Raw genomic sequence first — 26,435 nt, 5'->3', positions numbered from 1 at the left:
CCAGCTTGAACTGACACTTACATTTACCTCGATGCAGCTAGCCAGTGAGCTAACATGTGAGTGAGAGTGTTGACAGGTACGTTTAATACAAAATAAGAAGATAAGTCCTACTTAGTCTTAATGTACTATCGTTGTATTTGTTACCTCTCCTTCCAGTTTTGTAACAGAGGTCAGCGTAGAAGTAGTAGAAGTTTAGCATGTCCTGAAAGGCTTTTTGAGCACCACCAGTGAATATCAGTAGGACTGGACACAGCAGACTGAGGACAACATGTCCCCGTGTCAGAGGTTACTTTCCTTTGTGAAGCACAGAAGCTTGTGGACGCATGTTCACAGAAATGTCACCACATGGTCTCCTGTTGGAGCTGCTTTCAATGCCAGACCTACCAGGAGAGTGGACCTGTTCGAGAAAAGCGGGGTTTGTATTTATTTTATATTTGTCTGTTCACGGCTGCAGCACGAATGTACACAGAGCTCAGTGAAACAACACGTAACATGAAGACTGCATTACTAACAAACATGACACCTTTCAGTCTCTCTGACCTCTTTCTCTGACCTGTGTTTGCAGGGGTTGTTTGGGGTGCCAGAGCTGAACTGTCCTGCAGGCTTCCAGGCTGCCACAAGGACAGCTCTCAAAGACACTGAGCTCCTGGTCCAGAAAACTTGTTCTTGTATTCCAGGGGCTGAGACTGTGGAGTCTTTTGACCAGCTATCAGATGGTTTGTGTAAGGTGGCTGATCTGGTGAGTTCAAGGTCGAAAATCTCTTAAAACTGTACATTGTAACTGAGTAAAGATGTACCATGTACCATGTATCATTGAATGGCTATTACATGCCTAACAAAAACGTCTACAAATCAGTCAATATCAGTATTAATCATTTGTTGTGCTTCAAAATGATTTTTGGATCGAAAACAACACTTTGTGGACAGTGAAACATTTCACAAATCTAAGACAAAACATTAAATTGCAGTTATGAATGGGGCCGCAAAGTGTGCCTGCACAATGCATAAATGATATATTGACATACAACTCTGTACTAGTATTGAAGAAAATTAAATTTTGATTTATTGTTATTGAATGTTTTGCCCAGCCCTAGTTGCCAGTCATGTTGTGAACATTGTAGGACACACCAGTTCAACTTAATGACAGGTTTACACTGGAAGACTATGAGAAACATTGTATTTTTCAGGAAAGTTCAACTCTTCATGTGAATACTTGGGGTATGATGATGTTTTTTATGCCGGTGATTTACAGTCTATGGATTGAGAAAACGATAAGAGAGGCTTAAATAATACTTGAGTCAATTGATAGTGTGTATTGGGACATTCTGGCTAAAATATCTCAGAAAATAATTGCGGACTGGGGTCACAATCTCCATAACAGATAAATGGTTACGGTCATGGAATGCAGTAAAAGGTTAAGGTTCCCTGTGGCTTGCACCGTACAATATGCACCATACATGTAACTTGTAGTGTACAATAATGAGGCTACAAACACTGACATTTGCATTCTAATGGGTGAAATAAACTTAACTCTGAGTCTAGTATTGCATATTTCAATTTAAGACACTCTCCAAACTTCTATTCTGTTATATCCCTCAGAGAAAAAACAATGTTGATAAGTCCAGCGTGCTCTTTCACCTGGCGACCTTGTCTGAATTTAATTTAGTACTGACTGACATGAAATTACGCTCCACTCTCCAGGCCGACTTTGTTAAAGTCGCTCATCCAGACCCAGCGTTCCGCGAGGCAGCGGAGAAAACCTGTGTAGAAATTGGCACAGTTGTGGAGAAGTAAGTGGCAACATATTGATCTTTACCTATAGGTGCACAACGCTGAGACAGAAAGACAGAAAAATACATGTTGCATGATGGTGCATGGATTTTTATTCATGCTTTAGCTGAGACAGATGTTGAAAAATAATCACTTTATGGCTGTATGTTTCAGGCTGAACACTAATGTTGAGTTATGCAGAAGTCTGAAGGATTTGCTGGATGATCCAGACATAGTGGCTCAGCTGGACCCTGACACAAGGTAATTCTACCATTATCTGGTTAAGACCACTGTTATATCACTATGTCTAGTGATGGATGATTAAACTTTCCTCAATAATGTTGTTGTTGCTTTTCCAGACGAGTAGCAGAGTTGTTTATGTTCGACTTTGAAATCAGTGGAATCCATCTAGATGACAAACTGGTGAGTTACTCAAAACATTTCACAATTGCCTTTATAATAAAAAAAGTGTAAAAACAGTTGTCAGATGTCTTGCTGCATTCTTCTTCTAACAACAAACTCCAAAGAATAGACATTATCCAGAGACTACAGCTTACTGTATTCACTGAACACACTTCTCTTTTCCCTGCAGAGGAAAGAGGCAGTTGCCCTTCATGTGAAGCTGTTGGACCTAAGCAATGAGTTTTTGGTTGGCTCTCACATGCCCAACAGGATTGCAAGGTCTGTGATTCCTGAACATCTACATCTACACTTTGCAAATGAAGGAAGCTTCATCCAAGTTTCAGGACTGCATGCAGACACCCCAGATGACTTGGTATGTACCATGGTACTGATGGATGGAGATAGATCGATGGAGAGATAGAAGGGAGGTTTTATTAGTCCACATTGGTGAATAAGTTTCAAGCACAGTTACAACACACTTCATCTGATATAAACAAAAAAGTGGACAAAATGGACAAGAATAAATCAGGCCAACACCAAGAAGTATGGGTAGTATATTGCTTGATGCATGGATGGTCATGGCAATGTTTTCTCGCATTTGTTCAGCAGATGGCGCCTTAGCCATTGCAGACTCAGATTAAGACTAAATGTTAAGGGTTTTTTGTGAGTGTTGTATTTTTAAAATAATTTGTATTCCAATATTTCTCTGACTTTCTGAATCGTGTGTTCCACAGTTATATTAACTGTGGTTTGGCTTATTTTAACAGATTTTTTATGATCTGAATATAATTGGTAAGGGGATTATTGGTAGTCGTGAAGTTGGCTGAGTGCACATTCCAGAAAAAAAATTTGATTTGACTGTGATTTGACAATGTGCAAAAATTGACACATTACAGTGTGATAAACAAATGATGACATTTGACAATGCAGGTATGGATTAAGTAATAACAATTGAATACACTGTTGATTGTTTAAAGATCTGCTCCGTAACTACTGATTTGTAGCTTTAAATGTTTTGTCATGTCTTCCTTTCACTTGTAGGTGCGAGAAATTGCCTACAGGATTTACCTCTATCCCAACGCAGATCTGCTGAAGTGTCTGGAAGAGCTGCTGAAGTGCAGATACAAAATGGCCAAACTTGTGGGCTACGAGTCCTTCGCACACAGAGCCTTAAAGGGAACAATGGCCAAAACACCAGGTCCATGATTCTCTTTACTTCAGCAGCATTAGTTGTCATTTGTCAGTGGTATAATGCTCTACTGTTTGATTGAGAAACTTGTTTGTCATTCACAGTAATATTTGAATATTTGATGTATGATAGTGTGTAATCATTTTAAAATGTGTTCAATGACTCTGGTTTTATAGGTTCTGTTTGAGCTACAGGAATGTTTTTTCTTAGTCACTCGGTCTCTTCCTTTGGCAAATAATGTCAGGTAGATTTACATGTTGCATCTCTATGTTTATTACCCTTTACAGAGACGGTGATGAGCTTTCTTCAGATGTTAACAGACAAGCTGTCCGACAGGTACTACTGCCTCCTCTTTTAAGTTTTTTAAGATCAGTTTGGTAAACTACAGAGTCGTCTTAATGTGATACAGTTATGTGTCAGTGGGCCTATCCACATACCATGATGAGTGCGTTATTGCATGTATGTATGTATTATTTTGTCATGTCCACACTTTTGCTGCACATTCAGAAGGCCTCAGGCATTTGTGTTATTTCTTATTTATGTGTATTCTGCTTACTTAGGATTCCTAAAACACTGAAAAACACTTAAAGAACGTGCGTGTCAGGTGGCCCTGAGTCACCCGCAGGTGTTTAAGTGAGTCTTATAGCCTGGCAGCCTGTCCAGGGTGTTCCCCTGCCTTCAGCAAAATGCGTGCAGTGAAAGGCTTTGGCCCAAGTTGGCCTGAGTAGAGATAACAGGGTAAAGACTGGAATTAATGCCTCCAGTCAACTGACTTGTTGTGATGTTTTTCTTTTTATCTCACAGAACAGCACAAGACTTCAAGATGATGAGCGACATGAAGAAGAAACTCAACCCTCGTAATTCTGTGAGTGATTTCTCTTCACCACACGTAAAAAGCATATTGTCCTCCTGTTTTACACCATAATGTAATCTGATACTTTTACACAGTTCCCATGGTCACAATATTTATTGTTTATGGATTAATCTGATCTATTTTAATCAGTTTGATATCGCACGTAAATAAAAATCAAATCCTGGTATTATCTTACAGGAGCTCATGCCCTGGGATCATCCGTTTCTCAGTGGTGTCTTGCGTGCAGAAAGGTGGGTATAAGTCAGCCAATGAGATGTGTTTTCCAGCCTGATGTTATTTGATAAAGGCATGTCTTCATGAGCAAATTATTTTTTCACCCAAGCTCATCCTCGGGTGACAGATGTTACAAAAGGTGTTAAGGTAGAAGCATGGGAATTGTCGAAGTGTTCTCTCGTGTTACATTTCTGATTCAGGACAACACAGTGATATAATCATCATCTCCTGCTTCACTCTGTGGTTCTTCTTTGTTAGCATTATGTGCACTATTTTATATTGAGCCCTGCCCCGTGGTGTCTTTTATTCAAAGCATTGATATTGAGGTACAGTTTTCCTGACCTATTTAATTGTGACTACATGGCCATTACAAAAATGTTGTTCCTTGACAGTAGAACTACTAATTGTTGTATTTTTCTCATTGGTGTTTCTAGCTGTGATGTTTTGTGTTGTTTCATGTTGATTTCATAGATCCCTCGTAGTGTGCGCATATAGTTGTGTGCTGTACCGTGTGCTGGTGATTTTTCTTGGTGCATCTTAGGAAGAGTCCTCCACTCTCTGACTCACTGCCACTACATCCTCTTGCAGAGGAAAACGCTAATCTTCTTCTGTTTGTGGTTTGGACTCTGCTAGTTGGGCGGAGATCAGGAAAAAAAACAAAGAAATTAAAGATACAGTCTGATTTGTTTTCCACCATACACACACTCACACGCAAGTTTGTACAGCTATTCTTCTCAGGACACTGCATTGATTTCCATTAATTTGGAGCCTAGACAAAGCATTTTCCCTAACCTTAACCGTAGTATAACCACAAATCAAATATTATCCCTAAAATGAAACAGTTTCTCAGAAATTAGGTTCTGCCTCCTTAGGACCAGGTTTTAGTTTCTAAAGAGGTAACAAATATAGGCACACCCACACAGGCTTGCTGAGCTGCTATTGTTAGGACTCTGCATTGACTTCCATTCATTAGGAAACTCTAAACAAACAAACAAAGCCTAATATTTAACCATAATCGTGACCTAACCACAATTCACATCCTACTTCTAACTTGACAGAAATTAGGTTCTACCTTATTATGACCATGCTTTGTGTTCCCATTAATACTATTGGTCCTGAAAAAGTTAGTATTATAACCAGAATAGGTATAAAAGGGAACAAAAATAAGTAAACACTAACACACTCATGAATTTCTCTAACATACACTGTCACTATCTTCTGCTTTTTCTTTCAGTTACTCACTCAAAATGTTTTCTCCGTATCTCTTTAATCTCTGGTTTTCCATCAGCAACCATTTAAGTTGGAGAGTGTTCAAACCATGTTGAAATGAGATACAGTCTGTGTGTCTGTGTGTGGTAAATTAGCTGGTAGTAGCAGTCTGTTATTCATCACTGATAACGCAGGAGATATGGTGCTGAACAGCCATTTTGGTCTGGTGGTCTTGCCTTAGAGCAGCATGAAAGTGTGTGTGGCCCTAGAACATTGCGGCTTTGTCAAGATCATATACTGTATGTGTAGGGATCAGGTCTTTTTTCTTAATTTTAAAAGTAATTGTTTGTGGAATGAATCACAAACAAGGACCCTTTGTTTTGCATCACGTTCCACTCACCCCGAATATTACTGCTGCTTCTCTCAGTAGTATAATTTGGTTTATGTTTTATATCTTGTCAGGTACAACATTGAGCCAAGTCTATACAGTCCCTACTTGTCTCTGGGAGCTTGTATGGAGGGTTTAAACAACCTCTTCTCGCAGCTCTATGGTGTCTCCCTCATGTCTGAACATCCTAGTGCTGGTGAGCTGTGGAGCGAGGATGTCCGCAAACTGGTAAATACTGAACAAACAGTAATGATTCCTCATGCAAATAAGATATCAGCGCCTTTGTCTAATGTTTGTTATGATTTATGTTGTTGTATTAAGTCTGTTTATGTTTAAACTAATACATGAGTTGTCATCAAACATGCCAGTCTTGTGTGTAAGTGTGTATGTGTCTGTGTGTCTAGGCTGTGGTACATGAGAAAGAGGGATTACTGGGATATATCTACTGTGACTTTTTCCAACGGTCAGAGAAACCTCATCAGGTGTGTACACACTCATCTACATGTGTTCACATGGTCATATTTTTTTTGTTTTTCTCATTCAATCTGCACTCTTGTCTTATACTTTGGACAGAAATTAAGATTACTCAAGCGAATGGGAAAATTTTGAGTCAAATTACAACAAAATCAAAACAAAAGGGGGGAAAAGAGTGTCACAAAATTGTATATACACATAAATATTTTAATGTATAAATGTGTTGTTAGCTATTTGAAATGTAAGTAAGTAAAGCTTTATAGCACTTTTAAAAACAGCAATTTACAAAGTGCTTATACATACAGAATAAAAAATGCACAGAAAGGAAGAAAACAATGGGATGAAAGGATTAAGGGTGGTTAATGCTCTTGATAAAAATAGATAAATAATAAAATATAGATAAATAGTGGGTTTTTAGAGGTCACTTAAAAAAATTATTTAATATTTATATTTTTATGTTGTTGCTCAGTGTAATAAAACCTGCTGATCAGTCATATTTTGATATTTTAAAGCCGAAAGAGGAAAGTCACAGTAATATTCAGTGATGTACACATTATGTCAGAGACAAAATATGGCTCTTCATCTACTAAATGACTAATTTCTGTAAATCTCGGTCTTCCTGTATCCTCGCACTCCCAGGATTGTCACTTCACCATCCGTGGAGGCCGTTGGTGCCGTAAAACTGGTCAGTACCAACTGCCAGTTGTGGTACTGATGCTGAGTTTGCCCCATCCCACCAAGAGCGCCCCCACCCTGCTCACTCCGGGCATGATGGAGAACCTGTTCCATGAAATGGGGCACGCCATGCACTCCATGCTGGGACGCACTCGCTACCAGCACGTCACAGGTGAGGTGTGAGCACACATGGCACTTTGTGCACTGGTTGCTGTCTGCTGCATTTTGTTCGCACCCTCTCTCTGCATATTGCTCCTCTCCCCACACCTCAAATATGATTATGACATTACTTCATGATTTATATTCAGACGGGGAGAAAGAGACAGAGAATCTGCACAGATGCTAAAATAGTTTAAAAGATATAATATTTATGTTTTTCATGGATTTAAGTTCATCCTAGACACTACAACTACTGGGAGAGATGTCAGTTTTATTTCATCATGCTGGTTGAATATCAATATCATTATCAACAGATCTTTTCTCTGTCTGTTTTTTTTGGATCTCCCGCATGCAGAGTGAACAATTTAGTCTGTTAACCGTAATTTAATACATGATGGAAAGCAGCAGTGACGCGCACGTGACGTGTCCAGTGTGAACCAGGCCAAAGTCTTTTTTAAGAGGGACGCAAGCAGGAATCTAATCTACGGCTTCTGCAGAGGACCGTTGCCTCAGTACCCCGATGAATGTACATATTTTGATTATCTAGATTTACATTAAATTTGAGCACAAGTAACAATCACAATATAACATGGCAGACACCGCAATGTTGAATGTGAAAAAATCCCTCCATGCCTTTTATCAGATCCGCTACTTTTTTCACCCATACCTCAGCATCCCACCAAGTTTAAAGAAAGCTTGTTTTGGTGGTTTATTTGTTATCCTGCTAACAGTCAAACAAGTAAACATTTTCATCTGAAGATCGTTCTTTTTCTCAGAGAACCAGGGTTAGGAAAGTAACCTAAATTGCTCTACGTAAAAATCATTGTATTTAAGTTAAATAGTGGCCTAAACCACATCACAGTAACTCAATGCCTTAGTTTTTGGCCTGGATTTATTTGCAGCCTGAAAGAAAAAGCCCACTGGAGTTGTGTTTCAAGTCAGCAGACAGTTCAGTCAGTGATACTTTCTGACCTGATTTTGTCATTGTGTTTTGTACTATTGCACTGTCTTCATGAGAAACACTCTTTTTGTTAATTCCAAGGTAAAGAGTGGCCGATGAATTTACCACCAACCCACGCAGGAAGATTAAACTAAGCGATACCTTTCCTGTATTTTCTTTTTTGAAATCTTTCCACTAGGAACCAGATGTGCAACTGACTTTGCTGAAGTCCCCTCCATCCTCATGGAGTACTTTGCAACTGACTATCGCGTCATCAGTCAGTTTGCACGCCATTATGAAACTGGACAGGTAAAACATACATAAACAAAATAAATGTTGAATGTAAAGATAGATATAGACTTTTATCTTTTCAGTACATCACAAATGTAGTCATATAAATTCCCACATTTTGTGTTATTAATTTTGATTCATATTACACCAACCTTTTGTGATGAAAGGCATCAGAGCTGATTAAGAAACATAACTTATTGTGTCTGTTCCATAGCCGTTGCCTGTGAGTATGGTGTCGCGACTGTGTGAGTCAAAGAAGGTGTGTGGAGCCGCGGACATCCAGCTGCAGGTACAATGACTAGTCCCCCACGCTCTCAATGTCTTTATTTGTTATTGTTTTCCCTAAAATTATTATTCCCTAAAAAGCTGCAAATATGGTGTGCAAGATGGGCGAGTAAAAATGAGAAACAGAAGCACCGTCTTTGACCTCCAGCTTCACTGTTTCGTCAAAGTCGTGACAGAAAAAAGAACAATGTTTTGATAATTAGCATTCCAATGTTTTTTAGGCCTCCAGTCTTTTCAGGATGGAGGACCCAGAAATGTTACTTAATGTGAACTTTTTATAGCAGCTGGTTGTTGAAGGGGTTATACAACCCTTTTCCTGTTCTACAGCTTATGAAATGAGCCGTAGAACCAAATCTTCAAACCATTTTACACCAGAGAAATGTTAAAAAAACATTTTACATTTCTCTGGTTTTGTGTTCCTGGTTTATTTGTTTTTAAGCAGTTCTCCTGGACTGAGATTAAACCACGTTTTCTGGATTCTAACTTTATCTGCTTGTTATTGATGATAAATAAAGCAGTGAAATGTCTATTACTTGCTCAATTTCTATCATATTTATATTCTTGTTTGTTATTTCTATGATTACGCTAATGCGTAAAGTTAATACTTTATGTGCAGGACTGACTCAGTTTATTCTTCCTGTACAGATTTTCTATGCCGTCTTGGACCAGATATATCATGGCAAACCTCAAAAGCACTCCACCACAGAAATCCTGAAAGAGATGCAGCAGAAATTTTACGGCTTGCCCTATACATCTAACACGGTACTTCCCTGTCTGTCTTTGTAATATTCCACACACTGACTTTGAGTTAATTTCTTTTGGTACGATTGTACCAGCTAGCATTTATAATATAATCTAAAAGCAGAGGAGTACTTTCAATGAGCCTTGCCTGGGGGATTATTTGAGACTCCTTCTCTCAGTCCTTTAATGAAAAGCTCTTTCCTCCACTCTTGCAGCTGTGGATGAGGGGATTTGGCGTGGAAGGAGAATGGAATCAAAAATGTGGTATATTTTAAGCAGGAATGGCCTTTATAGAACATTTACTCTGGGCTATAATTATGGGTTTGCCATCAGAAATAGAGATTTCAGATCTGCTGCACATTCCCAAACTCTTCCGTGTCCCGGCCACCTTTTCTCCTCCCACACTCCTGCTTTGTGCCCTGCTTTGTACCTCCCTCTCCAGCAACTGTGGTTTATGTTCTACAGTTTCCCACTGTCAAAGCTATTACTCTTCACCCTTTTTAAACCACACTGAAAGCTTCAACAGACTCTTCACCTCTGTGTGCTTCGCTAACCGCAGCACGATATTTTTCCTCATTGGAGCTGAGGACGATTGCAGTGCTTGAGTATCAGGAATTTAATTATCGTTTGATCACAGCAAGTGAAAACAGATTTGTTTACATCTGTCAGTGGCAGACTCTACTTAAACTTGTCCCCCTTTTAAATTCACTCTCTTTCTCTCCATGTCCTCATGGAAGAACAGCACAGGAAAAGTTTCCACAGAGAATGTTTGAGTGGCTAATAGGTTACAAAGAGCCACAGATTATAAACATAAGGGTGATACTGACGTGTATAGTTTATAGAGCAGGGCTAGCAGGTCCCGCTGTCCACTGGGAGTGAGGATCAGCTGTGAGTAACACAAACCACATGCTCACCCTTGAGTTGAGGATAATATTTGGAAATAAATGGCAGAATGCAACATGTTCTGTTGGCTGTGTTGACATTTCTCTAATCTGCGATTCTCGGCTCAAATTTTTCACGACCAAGAGCTCGTTCCTCTTTTGTTTAGTTCATGTCTCAGCCCACATTGTTTCACAGTCTTTGCAGTTGCACCATAGCACCACATACAAAAACACCACCAAAGTTGGGAAAGTACAAAAACTCTCAGTTTTCATCTCATGTGCAAGTACAACCGAGTATAACGCTTGCGCTGACTGTGTGTGTCCCTTTGTAAGGATCAAAAGGATATCTCACTGACATTTGACCCACTTGCGAATCTTAAAGAAATGACATAAATTACTTGATGCATGGCTTAGGGACTGGAAACAAAGATGAGGCTGGAAATCTAAAAAAAAAAATATATATATATTCTTCACCTTCATCTTATCAAAGACTCGATAACTCTTCAATAACTATGTATGTTTCAAAAATATCTGCAGCTTTTAACCACAGAAAAATACAGTGTGTTGTCAAATGACCAGATAACCTTTAGAACAGTTCTTGTCAGTGTGTCACACTTCATCCGGTGTGAATTTGACTCTAAACAACTATAACAGACTTCAAAAATTTACAAAACCCAGCAACAGCGAATCACTGCTGCTCGGTCTGATTTAGCTGACAAAGCAGTCTGAAAGCAGGCTTTCTGAATTGTAACTCTTCTCAGGAATACAGTTTATGTTTATTTAAGTCACCACCGCTAAGAAATGAGTCAAGTCAACACTCCAGAGCTTAAGCATATTTAACACTGAGTCGTCTTCTGATGTTAAGATCACTCCCATCATGGCGAGATCTTGGATTCTCACACGACTACAGCAGATTAAAGCTGTTATATATGTTATAGATTAAAGCTGTTATATATGGATCACATGGCTACTCTTCCCTTTTGGTATCACTGTATCAAAATCAATTGTTTTGGCTTATATGTTAAGGTTGGCTGAAAAAAAGATAACAAACACCAGCACACTTAACATTTTTAATATCCTGTTCATCAAAAGCATTCAAAACAAGCCAAAATATATTAAGACTCTTCAGAGTTGATAAACAACTTTAACAGGGCTGCGCAGTATATTAGAAATGTATCATCGCAATATCAAGATGTATAATATACATTTTGAAAAGGATTTTGTAGATTTTGTTTTCTTATTCATTTTCAACATGGTGGCCTTGTGTACTTGACTCAACTTAACCACGTGGTGGGCAGAGAAATGAAAAGAGAATGGGATAAACCAGCAGGTGCAATTAGAGGCTTTCAGTATATAAACAGTATATAAATATGTTGTTGGAATAAATGCTGTATAGGCTACTCACCGTCTGGCTGTATGTTAGCAGTGAACCCACAGCAAAGGGACATTAACGCCAAATACTATAATAATCAAGTTTATCACTTTATTTATATTTATCACCAGTCATATCATCATTGCCATATTGAGCAATATTTCATGCATGTAGCATGGTTTCCTCATATTGAGCAGTCCTACACTACATTACACTGAGTGTTGAACTTGCATTTCCAATATCACACAAACAATGATCTGGATATGTGAGGTTTCACCATTGCCACACTGACAGATTAATCAAAGTGTGAGTTTTTTGCCCCCAAGAAGCCAAGCAAAATTAATTTACTTCACCTGCATGTGGTGTTTAAGTCAATAATGGGTTATCAAATTTCAGTATGGAAGAAAGTCTCTGCAGTGTTTTTTGGTGTTGTTAATGTGGCAGCTGCTGTCTTCTCTAGTGAGATGTTTAAGTGTTTGCCAGCTGAATTCCCCTAGAGTCCCCACTCACAAAGATCATAAAAGAGCTCATCTTTATAGATATAGAGGGGGCGGGCAGCCCACCTCAGGCAACAACAGGAAAGAAGAAAGAGAAGGAATGAAAAAGGGGCTTTCTACCATTTAGGAATTTCCACGTGTAGGAGCTGGCATGTTTTAATGTAATGGTTTGTTGGTGGAAATATGAAAGATTAAAGGAGTGCTTTACATATTTATGAGCAGACATTTATCATTTTCTTTTTAACTAAGAATTGTTATCACTTTGGGTCAAAAACTGAAAGATGTTTTTTATAACCATGTAAGTTGTAGTCACACAACCAGTTTTACAAACACAGAAATTTAAGCCCGTTAAGGGTATGATGTCCTCCCTCTGCCATGCTGGAGCGTCACCACATACGGTTTCCATTAAAACCATTACATGTTGCATTATGTCAAAACTAATTCACAGTGACAAGTTAATTGCATGCTCTCTGGGTGCAATTGATTTATTTGGGAGTCAGAATTCTCTCATCACTTCTTGCCCTGTCCCATGATCGAGTCTGCTGCATTAGTAGCTGTTGATGGGTGGATTATTTTGAAAACCCTCAAATCAAAGTTGTAATGTTGTGGCTTCTTCTTTTATTTCTGACATAGGCATGGCAGCTGAGATTCAGCCACCTGATTGGCTATGGGGCCAAATACTACTCCTACCTCATGTCCCGGGCTGTGGCCTCAATGGTGTGGCGACAGTGCTTCGTTCAGGATCCTTTGAACAGGTGAGATTTAGGTCAAACATTCAATAATGATCTTTAAAAAATAACATGCGGGGAAGGGAAATGCATAACCTGCCTACCCACAAACCAAAAACTGAGAATCATTTCTACTTTTAGAAAGATTTTAGAAAATTTTAACCGTTTGTAAGTTAACAAAACCTGAAATGAAAGTGCAGCGTGTTACCAAGAGATGGTAAGACCTCAAACATCATCATAGCCTCATGTTTATTTTCATTCGCAGGTTCTTTGTCATAAAATAATAACTTAAAACTGTAGAGTGTCACATTTAAATATAAACAAATGTCTGTTAGTTTCAAATCATTATCATTTGAGTTTGCACAACACTCCACACGGCTATCTCTGTGTTTCCCAGTATGGTGGTGCTTAGATGCCATGTTGCCTGGAGACATTCCTACTCTGCACACAACATGTGATTTGTTTGATGTCAAGACAGACAGAGGCAGCAGCAACATTCTGCTATTAGAGCAAACGGGTTAGATTGTGATTGAAAGCGCAAAGAAGTGGTTTCATAAGTTCATAAGTGGTTTTCATAATTCTACTGCTCAAAAAAGTCGTTCATAAGTTTCACGGGATAAACGCTCCTTGCACCCCCCCGGCACTGCTGGTGTTTACACACAAACGTTCTTTCAGTTGACAAGGCCTGTTTTCAGATCAAGGACACAACATACAATTAATTGCATCTTTTTAGTTGAGATTAAACATGGGCAAAATAATAACAACAAAAATAACCAAAACTTGTGCACTGCAGCTTTAAGATTATTAGTGTCAGGGATAAAAGAAACCTTTTGGCTGAGGTGTTATATGGGAATTGACTGAACCTTCAACAGTTATCTAATGAAGTTGTTAATATAAACAGACAAGTGCAGAAAACGGGCTTGGACATGTCCACCACCACATTAAATCTTCTTTTTTTCTTCTTTTTTTTTTCTTTTCAATAAGGATTTCATCACCCCTACATTGTTATATTGATCACTTTAAATAACCTGCCATGTTTGATTAGCATCATGGAGAGAAAAATAAATCCTCATATTTAAAGTCTCCACCAGTTGTGAAGTTCACTGAGCTCCTGTACTCCTGAGGATTTCTGTGGTTCTTTTTCACATTTTCTCCTTTGCTTTCAGTCAGTTTTAATCTTGTATTCATTGTGGAAGAAATTATATAAAGGCTCAACATAAACCTGTTTTGCATTTTGAGTCCTGAGACAGTTTGCCTCTTAACAGTTTTCCTTCTCCAGATTCTATTTAATCTCTCTTGGCTGACATTGAACGTGAGATTACAGTGAAACTTGCTTCTTGGCAGGTGTCTGCTCTACTTTACAGACACACCACCAGCACCCACATCACCAGACCCTTCCTCATTACAAGTGTTTGCCCCTGGACATAGCACAAAGACATTGTTTTGAAAAACAAAACCTCTACCGAATCTCCTTTGACTCAGCCCCTACAGCACTCAGTCTCTACCTCTCTCATTCTTTCCTTTTCTTTCTCTCTGTCTTCATGTCTTTGCTTTCTCTCTGAGATTGTTTTAGTTCCACCTGCAGTAGTCAGATCTCATGTCACTTGTCCGTTGTGAACAGGCAGCTTAGTAGACGTACCCCTGGGCTCCAAGTGGTGGCAGAGGTGGAGGGGTTAGAGAGCACAAGGAAGAATACAGGTGTCTGTAACCTTATCTCTCTGTCTCTCTTTCTCCCCTCTGTCTTTCTTTACCTTACTCTCTCTGTCTTTCTTTACCTTACTCTCTCTGTCTTTCTTAGGGACATGGGAGAACGTTATCGACGGGAGATGCTGGCCCATGGAGGAGCCAAGGAGCCCATGCTCATGGTGGAAGGTAACCAAACTTACCATGAATTTCACCAGATGTTGAAAGAATCATTTAACTAATCATTGCAGTAGACCACATCACACTGACCTCAGATACCAAAATTCTGACTCGTTAATATTTGCATCAAGCCAAACATACACATTTTTCTTCTTCTTTTTTGGTGTTTTTACAGCTGTTGACATGTACAGTATAATGTTGCATTACTGCCTCCCTCTGGATTTAATCATCTATTTCAGTATTGCTCTCATGTCCTTACTTCCACTCATTACACTTTGCATGGGATTCCCCTGAGTGTTTTCCACCTCCTGTAGCTCTTAAATCAGCAGACTATGCTGACATATTTTTGTTGGATCAAATCGTCAATTAATTAGTTAATATTTAGGGGTAACTAGCTAATTAGATAGACAAAGGTCCTTAAAGCTACCATTTTCCTTGAACCTCACTTGTGCTGATGTGAATATTGGCCATCAGACAAAAGATGCTGTGAGTCAAGTCAGTCAGCTGTTACTGTTTTGGTTTAGCTCAGTCTGGGTTTGAGCCTCCACAGTTGCACATACAGTGTATTTAGTGGTTAAGCACGCCTCCCAGTGTTTCTTATCTTTGTTTACAGGAGCTTTGTCAAATCAGACGATGGTAGGCTACTGGGATAAAAAGTTAGCTCCCTCTATGGCAGCCACTCAGCATCTGTGCTGCTGTAGTCCAACCCATTTTCTGCTCATTTACTGAATTTACTAAATGACATTAAGTGTTGTGTTGCTTTTTTGTGCTCAGACAAAATTGAGAAGGGGGAAATAAAGACCTGGTTGATTATAGGGTTGAGTGATCAACACTGCTGACTCAGCAGAGCTGTGTTGTACATTCCTCTGTGCATTAAACTACTTCACAAAGCCACACCACAAAATATGTCTTGCCCAGCTAGCAGCTTTACAGGCTGTCATTGCCATTTGGTTCGCAACTTTTTTTCTTCAGGTGTTGTACTTAGAACTCAAACAGGTTCGTAATTTATTATTAAGTAATATTATTGATAACAAATCCAGTTACATATAACCCCTGAGGATACCATGATCTGAATGACTGAGAACTTTCACAGACATTTGCACAACTTTGGTTTTGTTCATCTACCGGCTACTGGATTACCATAACAATTTTGACAATTTATGGCCTACTGTTTTTTTTTACGTGTAGCTTTTTATCTACTACTAGCACTGGGCCATTTGTTTAACTCCAAGGCGTATGACCGAATACCTGCAGAACTCACCATATTCCCTATGTTAATTCCATATGGATTGTGCACTATTCATTAAATGAGAGATGAAATTCAAGTTGAACTAGCAGCGTGTCTTGAAGCTTGTCTCCAGGTGTGTAGCCATCAAACTGTAGTAAATTAAATTCTTGTTCGTCTGCAATAAGTTATTGCAGCAGAAGCTGCATTTTACCTTTTATGTGGGTTTAGGGAGAACAAAACTTCCTCCTCCCATTGCCATCCTCCCTTCATTACTTCCTCCTCTCCTCCCCTGCGTAAGAAGTGGCTGTTGCATGTCTGGACAGGACAAAAGAGGAGAAGATGAGAGAGATTATTAATATCAGGTGACACTTGGGAGTGTACTGTAAATCTCTCCCTCAGGGTCACCTCCTCCCTTCTCCATCAGATTGTCCCTCCAGCTCAAACCAGGGCTGCACCCAGCCTCTGAAATTACAACCACCAACCAATCAGTCCTCGTCACTAGAGCAACTGTACAATTGACTGTTGTTGAACTTACAATATTTGCTTTTATGGCACCCTTTGAAGAGAATGCTGCACTAATTATAGTCCAAGGCCCTTTGAGCAGAATAGTTATCAGGGTCATATTGATCTCTCTGGTGGTCTTTCCCAGCTATAAGTCATTGTATGAGCTCCAACGCTGTAAAAATGTCTGCATTGGAAATAATAGCTAGTTGAAATTATTTCGTTTTATAACAGATCACAATAAAAGAGTCTTGAAATTGCTAGATGTTATTTCCAGTCTAGTGGCTTTGGCAGTGTCCTATAATACATTTTTATGACAATCATTAAAAAAAGAAGAAAAAAGATTCATAATAAAATCTATGACTCTGTCTGGATAAATGCTTAAACTGAAACAGAAACTCCCTACCTTTTCAAAGACGATTCACTCAGCTGCCTTTCTAGTATGATGTCCTCATAATTTACCATAATATCACAAACGCTGAAGTCAAGAGTCATAAAACTACATCAGTGCATATGCTGAAACATTTAGTTATGCTCTGTTCTTCACTGTGGGGTTGAGAGGTTCATAGTAACCATCTTGAATACCTATTGGGGAATGGAAAAGGATTTTGAAGCCAATAAGAAGGGCCCTTATTATATCCTGAGGAGTGTTTAGGAGACTAGAGACCAGAAGACAAGAGGAACGACTCTAAATCCATTACTAGGGGTGGGAATCACCAGAGACACCACGGTACAATATTATCACAATATTTAAGTCAATGTACGTTATTATCAGGAATATTTAAGTCATGCTACGATAGTATCATGATATTATTAAGTAAAAGTATTTGCAAAATCATATATTGCGATACACTCAAACAGCAGCTCTAGTGAGAGTGAGCACCAGTGGACTGAAATGTCGATTGTTTTTTTTTATGCTAATCCACAAAAAGTTGAATGTTTATTTGTAAAATTAAATGCTAAAAAAAAATCAATACTTGGTGTCCCCCCGCCCCTACCAATTACACGTAACCCTTTCAAATAAAGACCTTGTGAATGGAGGTGTGTAATGTTTCCCCCTTGGTGAGATGGTAGAGGGGGCACCAGGACACACAGGGAACAGGAGGAGACCCAGCAAGGCTAATCAGAGGCCAGTCTTTATCTGCCCACTCCTGGATGTTTCCCAGGAAAGACGATGTTGAAATGTAAACCCGGGCATTAAATTCAGACCAGCAGCATCAGGACTGAGTGAGAGTGTGAGGGGGAAAAGAGAGAAAAAGAGGGAAGTAAAAGGAGAGAAAGGGAAGGAGAGAGTGAAAGGTGAGCGACTGCCTGAACTGAACTCGAGGTTCTGCTACAGAGAGTGCTTTCATGGCTCGGACTGTTCCCATAGCTCTGACCAGCGAGCACAGAAAATGGATCTACTTGGGCTATGCAGCCAAGTCCCAGGACCCTGTTAATTCTTTGTCTGGAGGCGGCTTCTCTGAATAGCTCTTATGACTGCATACATGGTTGCTAATAAACCCCAAGAGCACGGTGGTCTGTACAGTCCCACAGCACGTCTGTGACAATGATCTATAGTTCTGTCTGAATTAATGGAGGGGATTGGATAAACTTCACAGCAGAGGTGTAAAGCTGCAAAATACATAATTTATAGCTCTTACTTGAAAACAGACATGACTTGCGGTGACTGTGACAGTGCTCCAACTGCTGCAAATATCTTATCCTTGATTTACACACAGTAATTTGCTTTTGACAACCACAGGGCTGTGAAGGAAAAGAAGTCATTGTGGCTTTCAAACCTTTGAAGAAATACGTCCAAAATCAGAGTCTGACAAACTTGCTGAAATGTCTGACAGTTGCATCCACTTTGTGCAGTTTCACTCCTATCTTATGGAGTGAGAATGTGATTTCCATGTCTTTATTTCAGCATAAAGCAGATGAACTTAAATCGTGTGCATACTGTGAAACCAATCAATAGAGACGTCTGTGTAGTTTCTCAGTCATCCAGGACATTGTCCTCCAAGTCATTGAACTTCAGAACTGAAGAATACCCTTAGATAAAAGGTGAAACATCTTCAAGAAATCCATAAGTCCATAGTCTGAGGCTAATTCTGCCCAATGCCTGATTTTGAAAAATGCCAAGAAGTAGACTGAGAGGAGGAGGGAGGGAGAGAGAGTGCAGAGCAGTGAGGGGGCGTGGTCTGGTAGTGAAATCTGGCACTGAGTTGCAGCTGCTTAAATCTGGCGACACACTACAACATTATTGTCCGGTTTTACCCATGAGTCAGTCAGCACTAGTTGAGGACAGTCGGCATGGCTAGTTGGCTCAGAAATCTGCTGTGTGAGGGGTAAACCCTCAAATCGGCAAGTGTGCGAGTGTGTAACAGACCCGACCCGTCCTCAGTCGTAGTCAATCAAACTGAATCCAGACGCAAAAAGGTTGTGTGTGCTGATTAACAATCCAACTGCAAACACATGTTGTATACATATCAGGGAGTCAGTATGTCACTGCACTACCTCTGCAATGGAGATCTACACTTGCAGCCAGAGTAGTTACTAGGCTACAATTTATTTGTGGTTAATCTTAAAACGAACAGTCAACTGTCTGGAAGTGAGGGAGTATGTTTTTAGTACTTTAAATCAGAACTATATATTCTTATGGATATCACTTCAAATAAAACACAGAGGTTCAGGTGGATGAACCTTCTTACATCAAGAGGTTGTTTCACTGCGTTTTTTTAAAAGATTTATTGTCATTAAGTCCCCGGGTTTTTGCGTCTTTTGTTCCTTTTGTGAAGGCACTTACTCAACAGTGCAATGTTTGTCATCACTCTTGTCCTGCTTACATTCTGGGCCTGTCTTAAGTGTGGTTTGTAGGGAAAACACTTCCTGAACATCAAAGGTGTAATTACAGAGTCAGTGAGCTGATGGTTTGCCTCCAGGTTTAACAGAGGTAACAGCTTCTCTCACCTTGACATGTTTCAAATGGTTACGGGCAGCAGCAGAGAAAAATAGCTACTGAATCAGCCAGAACTGTCTTTTGAAATGTGTCATCGTATGTCTGTCTTGAGGAGTGTGCAAATTAGTGTATGAACTTATAAACATACGAGGAAAATGATGCTTCAGAAGATGTGAGACTGAGGCTCAAGTTGCAGCAAGCTGCAGTTTGTTCTCATTTTTAATGCAAAAAAACATTCACATACTGCTTCTTCCTGCAAGTTACCGTAGGCATAATTGGTCTATAAAAGCAACCTATTAAATCATGAAAGAACAGAACTCAGCCAAGCCCATGGGAGTGGGATCAATAGAGTTGAGAATAACAGCGAAGACCTTGGATTGGTTAGGGGACATTGGCAAACAATAATAATTAGTGCTGTAATTGCAAGATGCAGGTAAAAATAGAAGCGCTTGCTGTAAATTCTTTCTGGGAGCCAAGAAAACAAGTTATGTCTTTTCTTTAGTTGGTGCACTGCTGTGACAAATCCACTCTTCATAAATGAAGCAAGCACTAATTGCTCATGTTTTCATGTTTTTACTCTACCAAGGTAGGTATAGGTTTAGGTTATGGCCCAAGGAAGAAATTCCTGGAGCAGCCTTAACAGAAGTTTACACTCTCTGTGTTCTTTCTCTAGTAATTTTGGGGTTATGAGACGGTTTACAGTCAGCAACACTCTTTACAGGCGGTAACTCAAATATCTGATAAATTCAGTGAGCAGTAGCTGCACAGACAGCAATTTGAAAGCATTTGGGCTGAATTCTTGTCCCCAGAGCTCTCATTACTAAAGCCTCAGAGCTGTTAGCCAGCCACATAGGTCTTCATCTGACTGATACCCATCGCCCACCACCCTGTGAGTAAATAAACAAGTTATTATTTGCATGCTGTGTATATACTCCTGTAAGAAGTAAAAAAGCAGAAAAGCCAACAGCTACAGTGAATGAGTGTGTTATTCGCTGATTCTCAGAATCACTCTGTTCGGTTTCGAGAAAGTCAAATGTCTGCCAAGTAGAGCTAAACAAGAATGTCTGTGACTTTGATGTTCCCACATATGCTTGAAAAGCTGTGAATATATGGAAGAGGAGTAGTGCATTTTCCTTGTCCAACAAGAGCTCTTAAAGTAAACTTGAGAATGAGACTAATCGGCTCAATTGCTCCAGCAAGGCTTTTCTGTGGTCTAAATGTGTCTGTGTCCATCTGGAAATCAAGGGTTTTTGGCTAAATGGTGCTTTAAAGCCGCAGTTTGTCTGAGGACACTTCTATTGAAAGAGACCCACTGTTACACTGAACACTTCTTCATTTCTTGTCTCCAGCACCTGCAGTTTTAACTCTCATAGCCAAGTTGGCTTAAGCTGCGGATCCTGAGATGACTGTAATGGTTAGAAGCCTTTTTCCCCCCCCTCAATAGCTGTCAGTATCGTTATGAATGGAAACTGAAATTCCCAAATACAAGATGACTCACACGGCAAAGCCTTTGTCCTAAGGCTCTCTCAACAATGGACACAAAGCTCAGCCTATGTTTAGTTTGGCTCTGGGTTCTCCTGCTCCGCTGAGTAGCCAAGAGTAAATGTACAGTTCTGCTGTCAAGCATTCACAGAGACACTGCGTACACTTTCTGCACTGATGAGGTGCTCCTGTAAACACAAGCAGCTGGACGACCCGTGTGAGTCTGTCAAGAATTACAGCCATCCACATGATCAGTCCTGTCTGTATTTTTCAGCTCAGTTTGAAAGGGTTACTTTACCCAAAACAAAAATAAAAAAGACTGCACTGTTTGGTCAGTAAGTTTGATCAGCAGAACATGTATTTTTAACATGGATTAAGTTCCACTATTTAAGAATTAGTGACATCTAATGTTAAAACTGCATATAGATGTAGCAAACAGAGGACACAGGCGTGTGAATCACATTCATAGTTAACCTAGCACTAATCTCCACTGTCTGTGGACTGTGGGAGGAAGCTGGAGTACATGGCAGTAGGTTGGGTTTTAGATTTCTCGTTGTTTGTTGTTTTTTAGTTTTCCAGATTCAGGCTGCAGATAATGAATTTAAAGTTCCACTGAAAACTGAGTGAGTTCAAGTGGATGCAGACATTTCAGAGGGGATACTTCAAAGTTTTGACTTAAATGGGTTAAATGATCTCAAAAGAGGCTGCTGCTGCTTTCTCTGTTCTACAACAGAGAAAGTTGTTCACATTTACAGTGTGTCCATGTACCCTGCAGGTCTTTTTTGTCTGACTCGGCCCCACCCCCTTGTGTGTATCTGTAAAAGCAGCTGCTTAGATCAGATACTCCTCCACACTTTTGTTATGACTTTGAGGTTATCTGTGCATTCCTCTCAGACTCTCCCGGCGAGCTGGTTTGAGAAAAGACTCCTCACTGCTTATTGTTGATCCTCTCCTCATGTACCGTTGAGCATCGTGTGAGAGCCAGGTGCTGACACCACAGTCACCTGGTGATGAGAAGACAGCGAGGGTGCTATTGTTTCCCTGACCAACATCTTTCATGATCACACTTCCCTTTCCACGTCTATCTCTCTCTCTCTCTCTGTCTCTCCCTCTCTCTCTCTGTCTTCACTGCCGTGTTATCTTTGCTTGTATAACACACTAACCTGTGGCGGGCAGACAGTGCTCCAGACATCAGATCCCCCGTGGATACACACAGTCAGGAAATGATATCTATTAGAGAAAGTGCCGGTGACGCTGCAGACGGTATATGTAGAGTTCAGATGAGTGGCGGTGTCTGCTCGCACACTGTAATAAGTAAACAAGGGACATGCCCGGACGTGTGCGTACGCGAGCATCTGTTTCTTTGTTGTTTTCGTGCTGCATACTCATGTAATGAGCGGTGTCATGACACAAACCGCCCCGCAATCCTTCAAGCACCTCTTTGACCTTCATGGATGCTTTTCCGCGATTGAGCCTGACCTTTGAACAGAGTGGGGCCACAACAAAGAGGAATTTCATGCACATGGACTTATGTCATGACCAACAACCACATATTTACTATGTAATGTTTTCACATTACATAGTAATGTGTCATACTGATGAACCCACAGAAAATGAGCGACTTAAATCTCGCTGTTGATTTTAACTAAACTAATGATTGAAGGCACATATTACATAAATGTGATTTTATGCTTTAAATGCCAGTTTACTTGGTTGGATGGATAAACTGGATAAACATTTATTTTTAATGCACTTCTATGAAAACAAATTATATTTCAGGACTGATTTAAGAATGCAATGACTAGCATGAGGTTTTAAAAAAATGTAGTTTTAGAAATAGCCTTATCACAAGATTCCTAAAAAGCTGCTATTATAAGACCTCACAAGATAGATAACTGCTTAGGTGGAAAGAGTGCTGAAATATTCTACTCAGTAAAAGTATTACCATTTTGTACTGGTCTAAAAATGCACTCAAGTTAAAGTTAAAAAAAAAGTAGTAGTAGTGGAGTTAAAGTTACTTAACCTTTTTAGCAAGGTTGGGGTTCTTTCTTGTGTCATGCAAAAAGGACAAAAATCTCACATTAACTGTTTTTATTAAAGGCAAACCTTAAAAATTAAAGTGCTGACAAAATGAAATATGTAAACACATAATGTATCAGTCAAAATGAGTCATAAAGTCACAAATACTTGAACTTTCTCACTCACTCTTAGGGATCAATACTTGGTGTCTTTTTTTTTTTAATATAATATATTAACGCCAATTCATCTGTTAAAAAAAAAAATACTCAATTACAGTCACGCAGCTAAATGTAATTAATTATTTTCCACCTCTGGTTAACTGTTTCTCAAGTTTCTCAAAAGCAATAATAATGTGTTTATATATTTATTTATTTATTTTACCATGGACTTATTTATCTTTATAAGAATCTTATCAGTGACTTATTAACAGTCGATTATAGCTTATTACAAGGACCTTAAAATAAAAACATTTCCATTTTGCATTATACTGACATTAGCAGTTAGCTCAGCACAGCCTCATAAATTGGGCCTTTTTCCTCTGACACTACTACAGTACGTTTGTCTTGGAACAAATCAGCACTTTGTCCCCCCCCCCCTTTCTAAATGATATTTTCTCATAGTGCAGTTAACTGGGCAGTGTTTTGACGTTTAACTTGATTGCCTGACGTCAGTATTATTTTCTGTATGACACACTAAAGCAGCTTGAGCTGTTAATAGCATTTTGGGATCCACTTTAAAGCAGTCATCAGATGCCACAGACGTAAACAGTGGTCACAGCAGAAACATCCTGCAGGGCTTTAATTAGGGCTATCATTTATGGCTGGGGATGATCACTTTCATGTGGCTGACATGTTCCCAAGGATCCAGGGGCTTTGTGGTTGCAGTGTTAGGGACACTGCATGTTGGTATCATTTTATAGCCCAGAGGCTGGGTGCAGCTAGTGGGTAAGAGGAGATGATAATCCCTGTCTCTGCTCTTCGCATCTGAGGAAATTTCGCTTGTACCTGCTGAGCCTATTTGAGGATAACAGCAATTCTAACACTTAAGCATGTTCTGGATTGCTGTCGGAAACTCTTTACGTCCCCATTCGCGCATGCCTTTGCAGACTCCAATATTGTGCAACTCTTGTGTTTGTGCGTGTGTTTGAGTGTGTGAGTGTTGGAGGTGACCCATGCAGGAAAAGCGGGGAGGGGGTTAGCGCCTATTTACATTGGCAGCCGCACAAGGGGAAATGAACTGACTTCAAAGCGGGCGTGCAGCTGAATTGTAAAGCGAGCGAGCGAGGGAGTCCTCCATGCATGAGCTGGCAGACAGGCTCTTAAAACACAGACAGGCATTCCCAGGGCCTGCTCATGGCTGCACGGACAAATCTGCTCCACAGTACTAGTCACAATCTGGTGTGACGAGAGAGCATGCTGTATGTGAGTTCAGTATCACCCTGTAAAGCTTCAGAAAATGTTAGAAAAATACGTTTTGTTTAGTTAGATAATTCTTATCACTGTCTGAAGCCTGTCGAAGGTGTCCAGAAAGTTTCTGTGCATGCTCTCGTTTCATTTTCAGTCAGGATGTCTCAATACTATTTTGTTCTTGTTCGATACAATACCAAATATGTCATATGCCTTGAGTATTTACCAGTACCAATATCAGACGTTTTTTTTTTGGAGGCAGATCTACTATGGTGACCCTAGGGTGGCTAAAGCTAAAAAAAGAAGAAACTACCAAGCTGTTGACAACACATTTGTGCTGTCAACACAACACCTAGCCCTAACCATAACCTGACATTTTAAAAACATAGTTCCAACTGTATAAGAAATAAACTACCCACATTACAATTTACATAGAGAAGGGTTTTTTTTTTCCTTTTCCCAATATTGCATCCAGTGATTTTTGATCAACTGGAATTTGATGAGACTTATTATTTTAATAAAATTTAAATTTACTCTGGGACCAAAATGGCTATCACGTTCGAAAAGTTTCCCTGTGAACCAATCAGATTGCTGAGTTTTAAACGACATTAAAAATATTAAATGTTTTCTTTCTTAATGAAATGATGGAGGTAGAGGTAAGAAATACAATACAATACACACAGCTGACGCTGCTGCTTTGTGTCTTTGTGTGACAGGGATGCTGCAGAGACGACCTTCCATCGAGGACTTTGTTGACGCGCTGGTGTCTGAACTGAACCCAAACTTTGAGACTTTCATTATGGACTCTGAGAGCTGAAAATGGTCTCTGGTGGTGCAGAAATGGACTTGAATCTTTGCTGTTGATTTAAAAAAAAAAAAAAAAGTGATGGCAGTACTGTCTGTAAATGAATTGTATAAATTGTATGAATTGTTGGTCACACTTTTGCTGTCCAGAAAAAGATGATCTGAATCAACTTGTGCACACAAACAAGGAAATTGACTTGGTTCTACTTTTCTCTCTAATACAACAAACAATAAAAATATTAACAGAAGATAATTTGTTTTGTTTGTTTTGTTTTTTTAGAGCAGAAGGTATAAATATAGAAATAGAAATATAAAGAGTACAAGTTATTGAAAGTAACCGGAATGTGCAAATGAGCGTAGTGCAGAGATGACCATTAATTGTTTATTTGAGAGACAGCCTGGGGGAGGAAACTGTCTCTGAGGCGGTTTGTTTTTGCAGACAGTGTTCTGTCGTGCCTGCCTGAAGGCAGCAGTTTAAACAGTTTGTGTCCGGGGTGTGAGGGGTCTGCAGAGATGTTTGCAGCCTGTTTCAATACCCTGGACCTGGACAGACTGAACATTGGTGGTGTAAAAGATGTGGTCATCTCCTCCCGGTGTCCAAAATGACACCAAAATGTCATAGTATAGTATGTCGTCCAAAATCTGCCAAAAATGTCATAGTATAGTATGTCGTCCAAAATGACACCAAAATGTCATAGTATAGTATGTTGTCCAAAATCACTCAAAAATGTCACAGTATAGTATGTCGTCCTAAATCTGCCAAAAATGTCATTTCCAAAAACGGTCAGAAATGTCATAGTATAGTATGTCGTCCAAAATCACTCAAAAATGTCATAGTATAGTATGTCGTCCAAAAACGGTCAGAAATGTCATAGTATAGTATGTCGTCCAAAATCGGTCAGAAATGTCATAGTATAGTATGTCGTCCAAAATCGGTCAGAAATGTCATAGTATAGTATGTCGTCCAAAAACAGTCAGAAATGTCATAGTATAGTATGTCAGGCCAAAATCACTCAAAAATGTCATAGTATAGTATGTCGTCCAAAATCTGCCAAAAATGTCATAGTATAGTATGTCAGGCCAAAATCACTCAAAAATGTCAT

The 26,435-nt window shown here is 39.5% G+C and overlaps 1 protein-coding gene across 1 annotated transcript; it reads left to right on the top strand.

The window, feature by feature from the left end:
- On the top strand, nt 1-25,586 carry LOC131462052 (mitochondrial intermediate peptidase-like). Its single transcript, XM_058632951.1, has 19 exons — nt 1-415; nt 566-739; nt 1,702-1,790; nt 1,945-2,031; nt 2,130-2,193; nt 2,363-2,545; nt 3,214-3,370; nt 3,649-3,697; nt 4,166-4,226; nt 4,413-4,465; nt 6,120-6,273; nt 6,450-6,527; nt 7,159-7,366; nt 8,493-8,602; nt 8,799-8,873; nt 9,515-9,631; nt 12,994-13,115; nt 14,887-14,960; nt 25,245-25,586. The coding sequence occupies exons 1-19, from the start codon at nt 269-271 to the stop codon at nt 25,343-25,345; spliced, it is 2,103 nt and encodes a 700-aa protein (XP_058488934.1). The 5' UTR covers nt 1-268; the 3' UTR covers nt 25,346-25,586.
- The last annotated feature ends 849 nt before the right edge of the window (nt 25,587-26,435 follow it).

The sequence above is a fragment of the Solea solea genome, chromosome 7 (assembly GCF_958295425.1).
Source record: "Solea solea chromosome 7, fSolSol10.1, whole genome shotgun sequence".
Taxonomy (NCBI): domain Eukaryota; kingdom Metazoa; phylum Chordata; class Actinopteri; order Pleuronectiformes; family Soleidae; genus Solea; species Solea solea.
The sequence above is the reverse complement of the archived record's forward strand: the minus strand, read 5'-3'. Positions and strand labels throughout refer to the sequence as shown.

Coding starts and splice junctions, on each gene's coding strand:
- LOC131462052 (XM_058632951.1), top strand. CDS start 269: ATGTCCCCGTGTCAGAGGTTACTTTCCTTTGTGAAGCACAGAAGCTTG. Junction 4,466..6,119: donor GGTGTCTTGCGTGCAGAAAG/GTGGGTATAAGT, acceptor ATATCTTGTCAG/GTACAACATTGAGCCAAGTC. Junction 8,603..8,798: donor GCCATTATGAAACTGGACAG/GTAAAACATACA, acceptor TCTGTTCCATAG/CCGTTGCCTGTGAGTATGGT.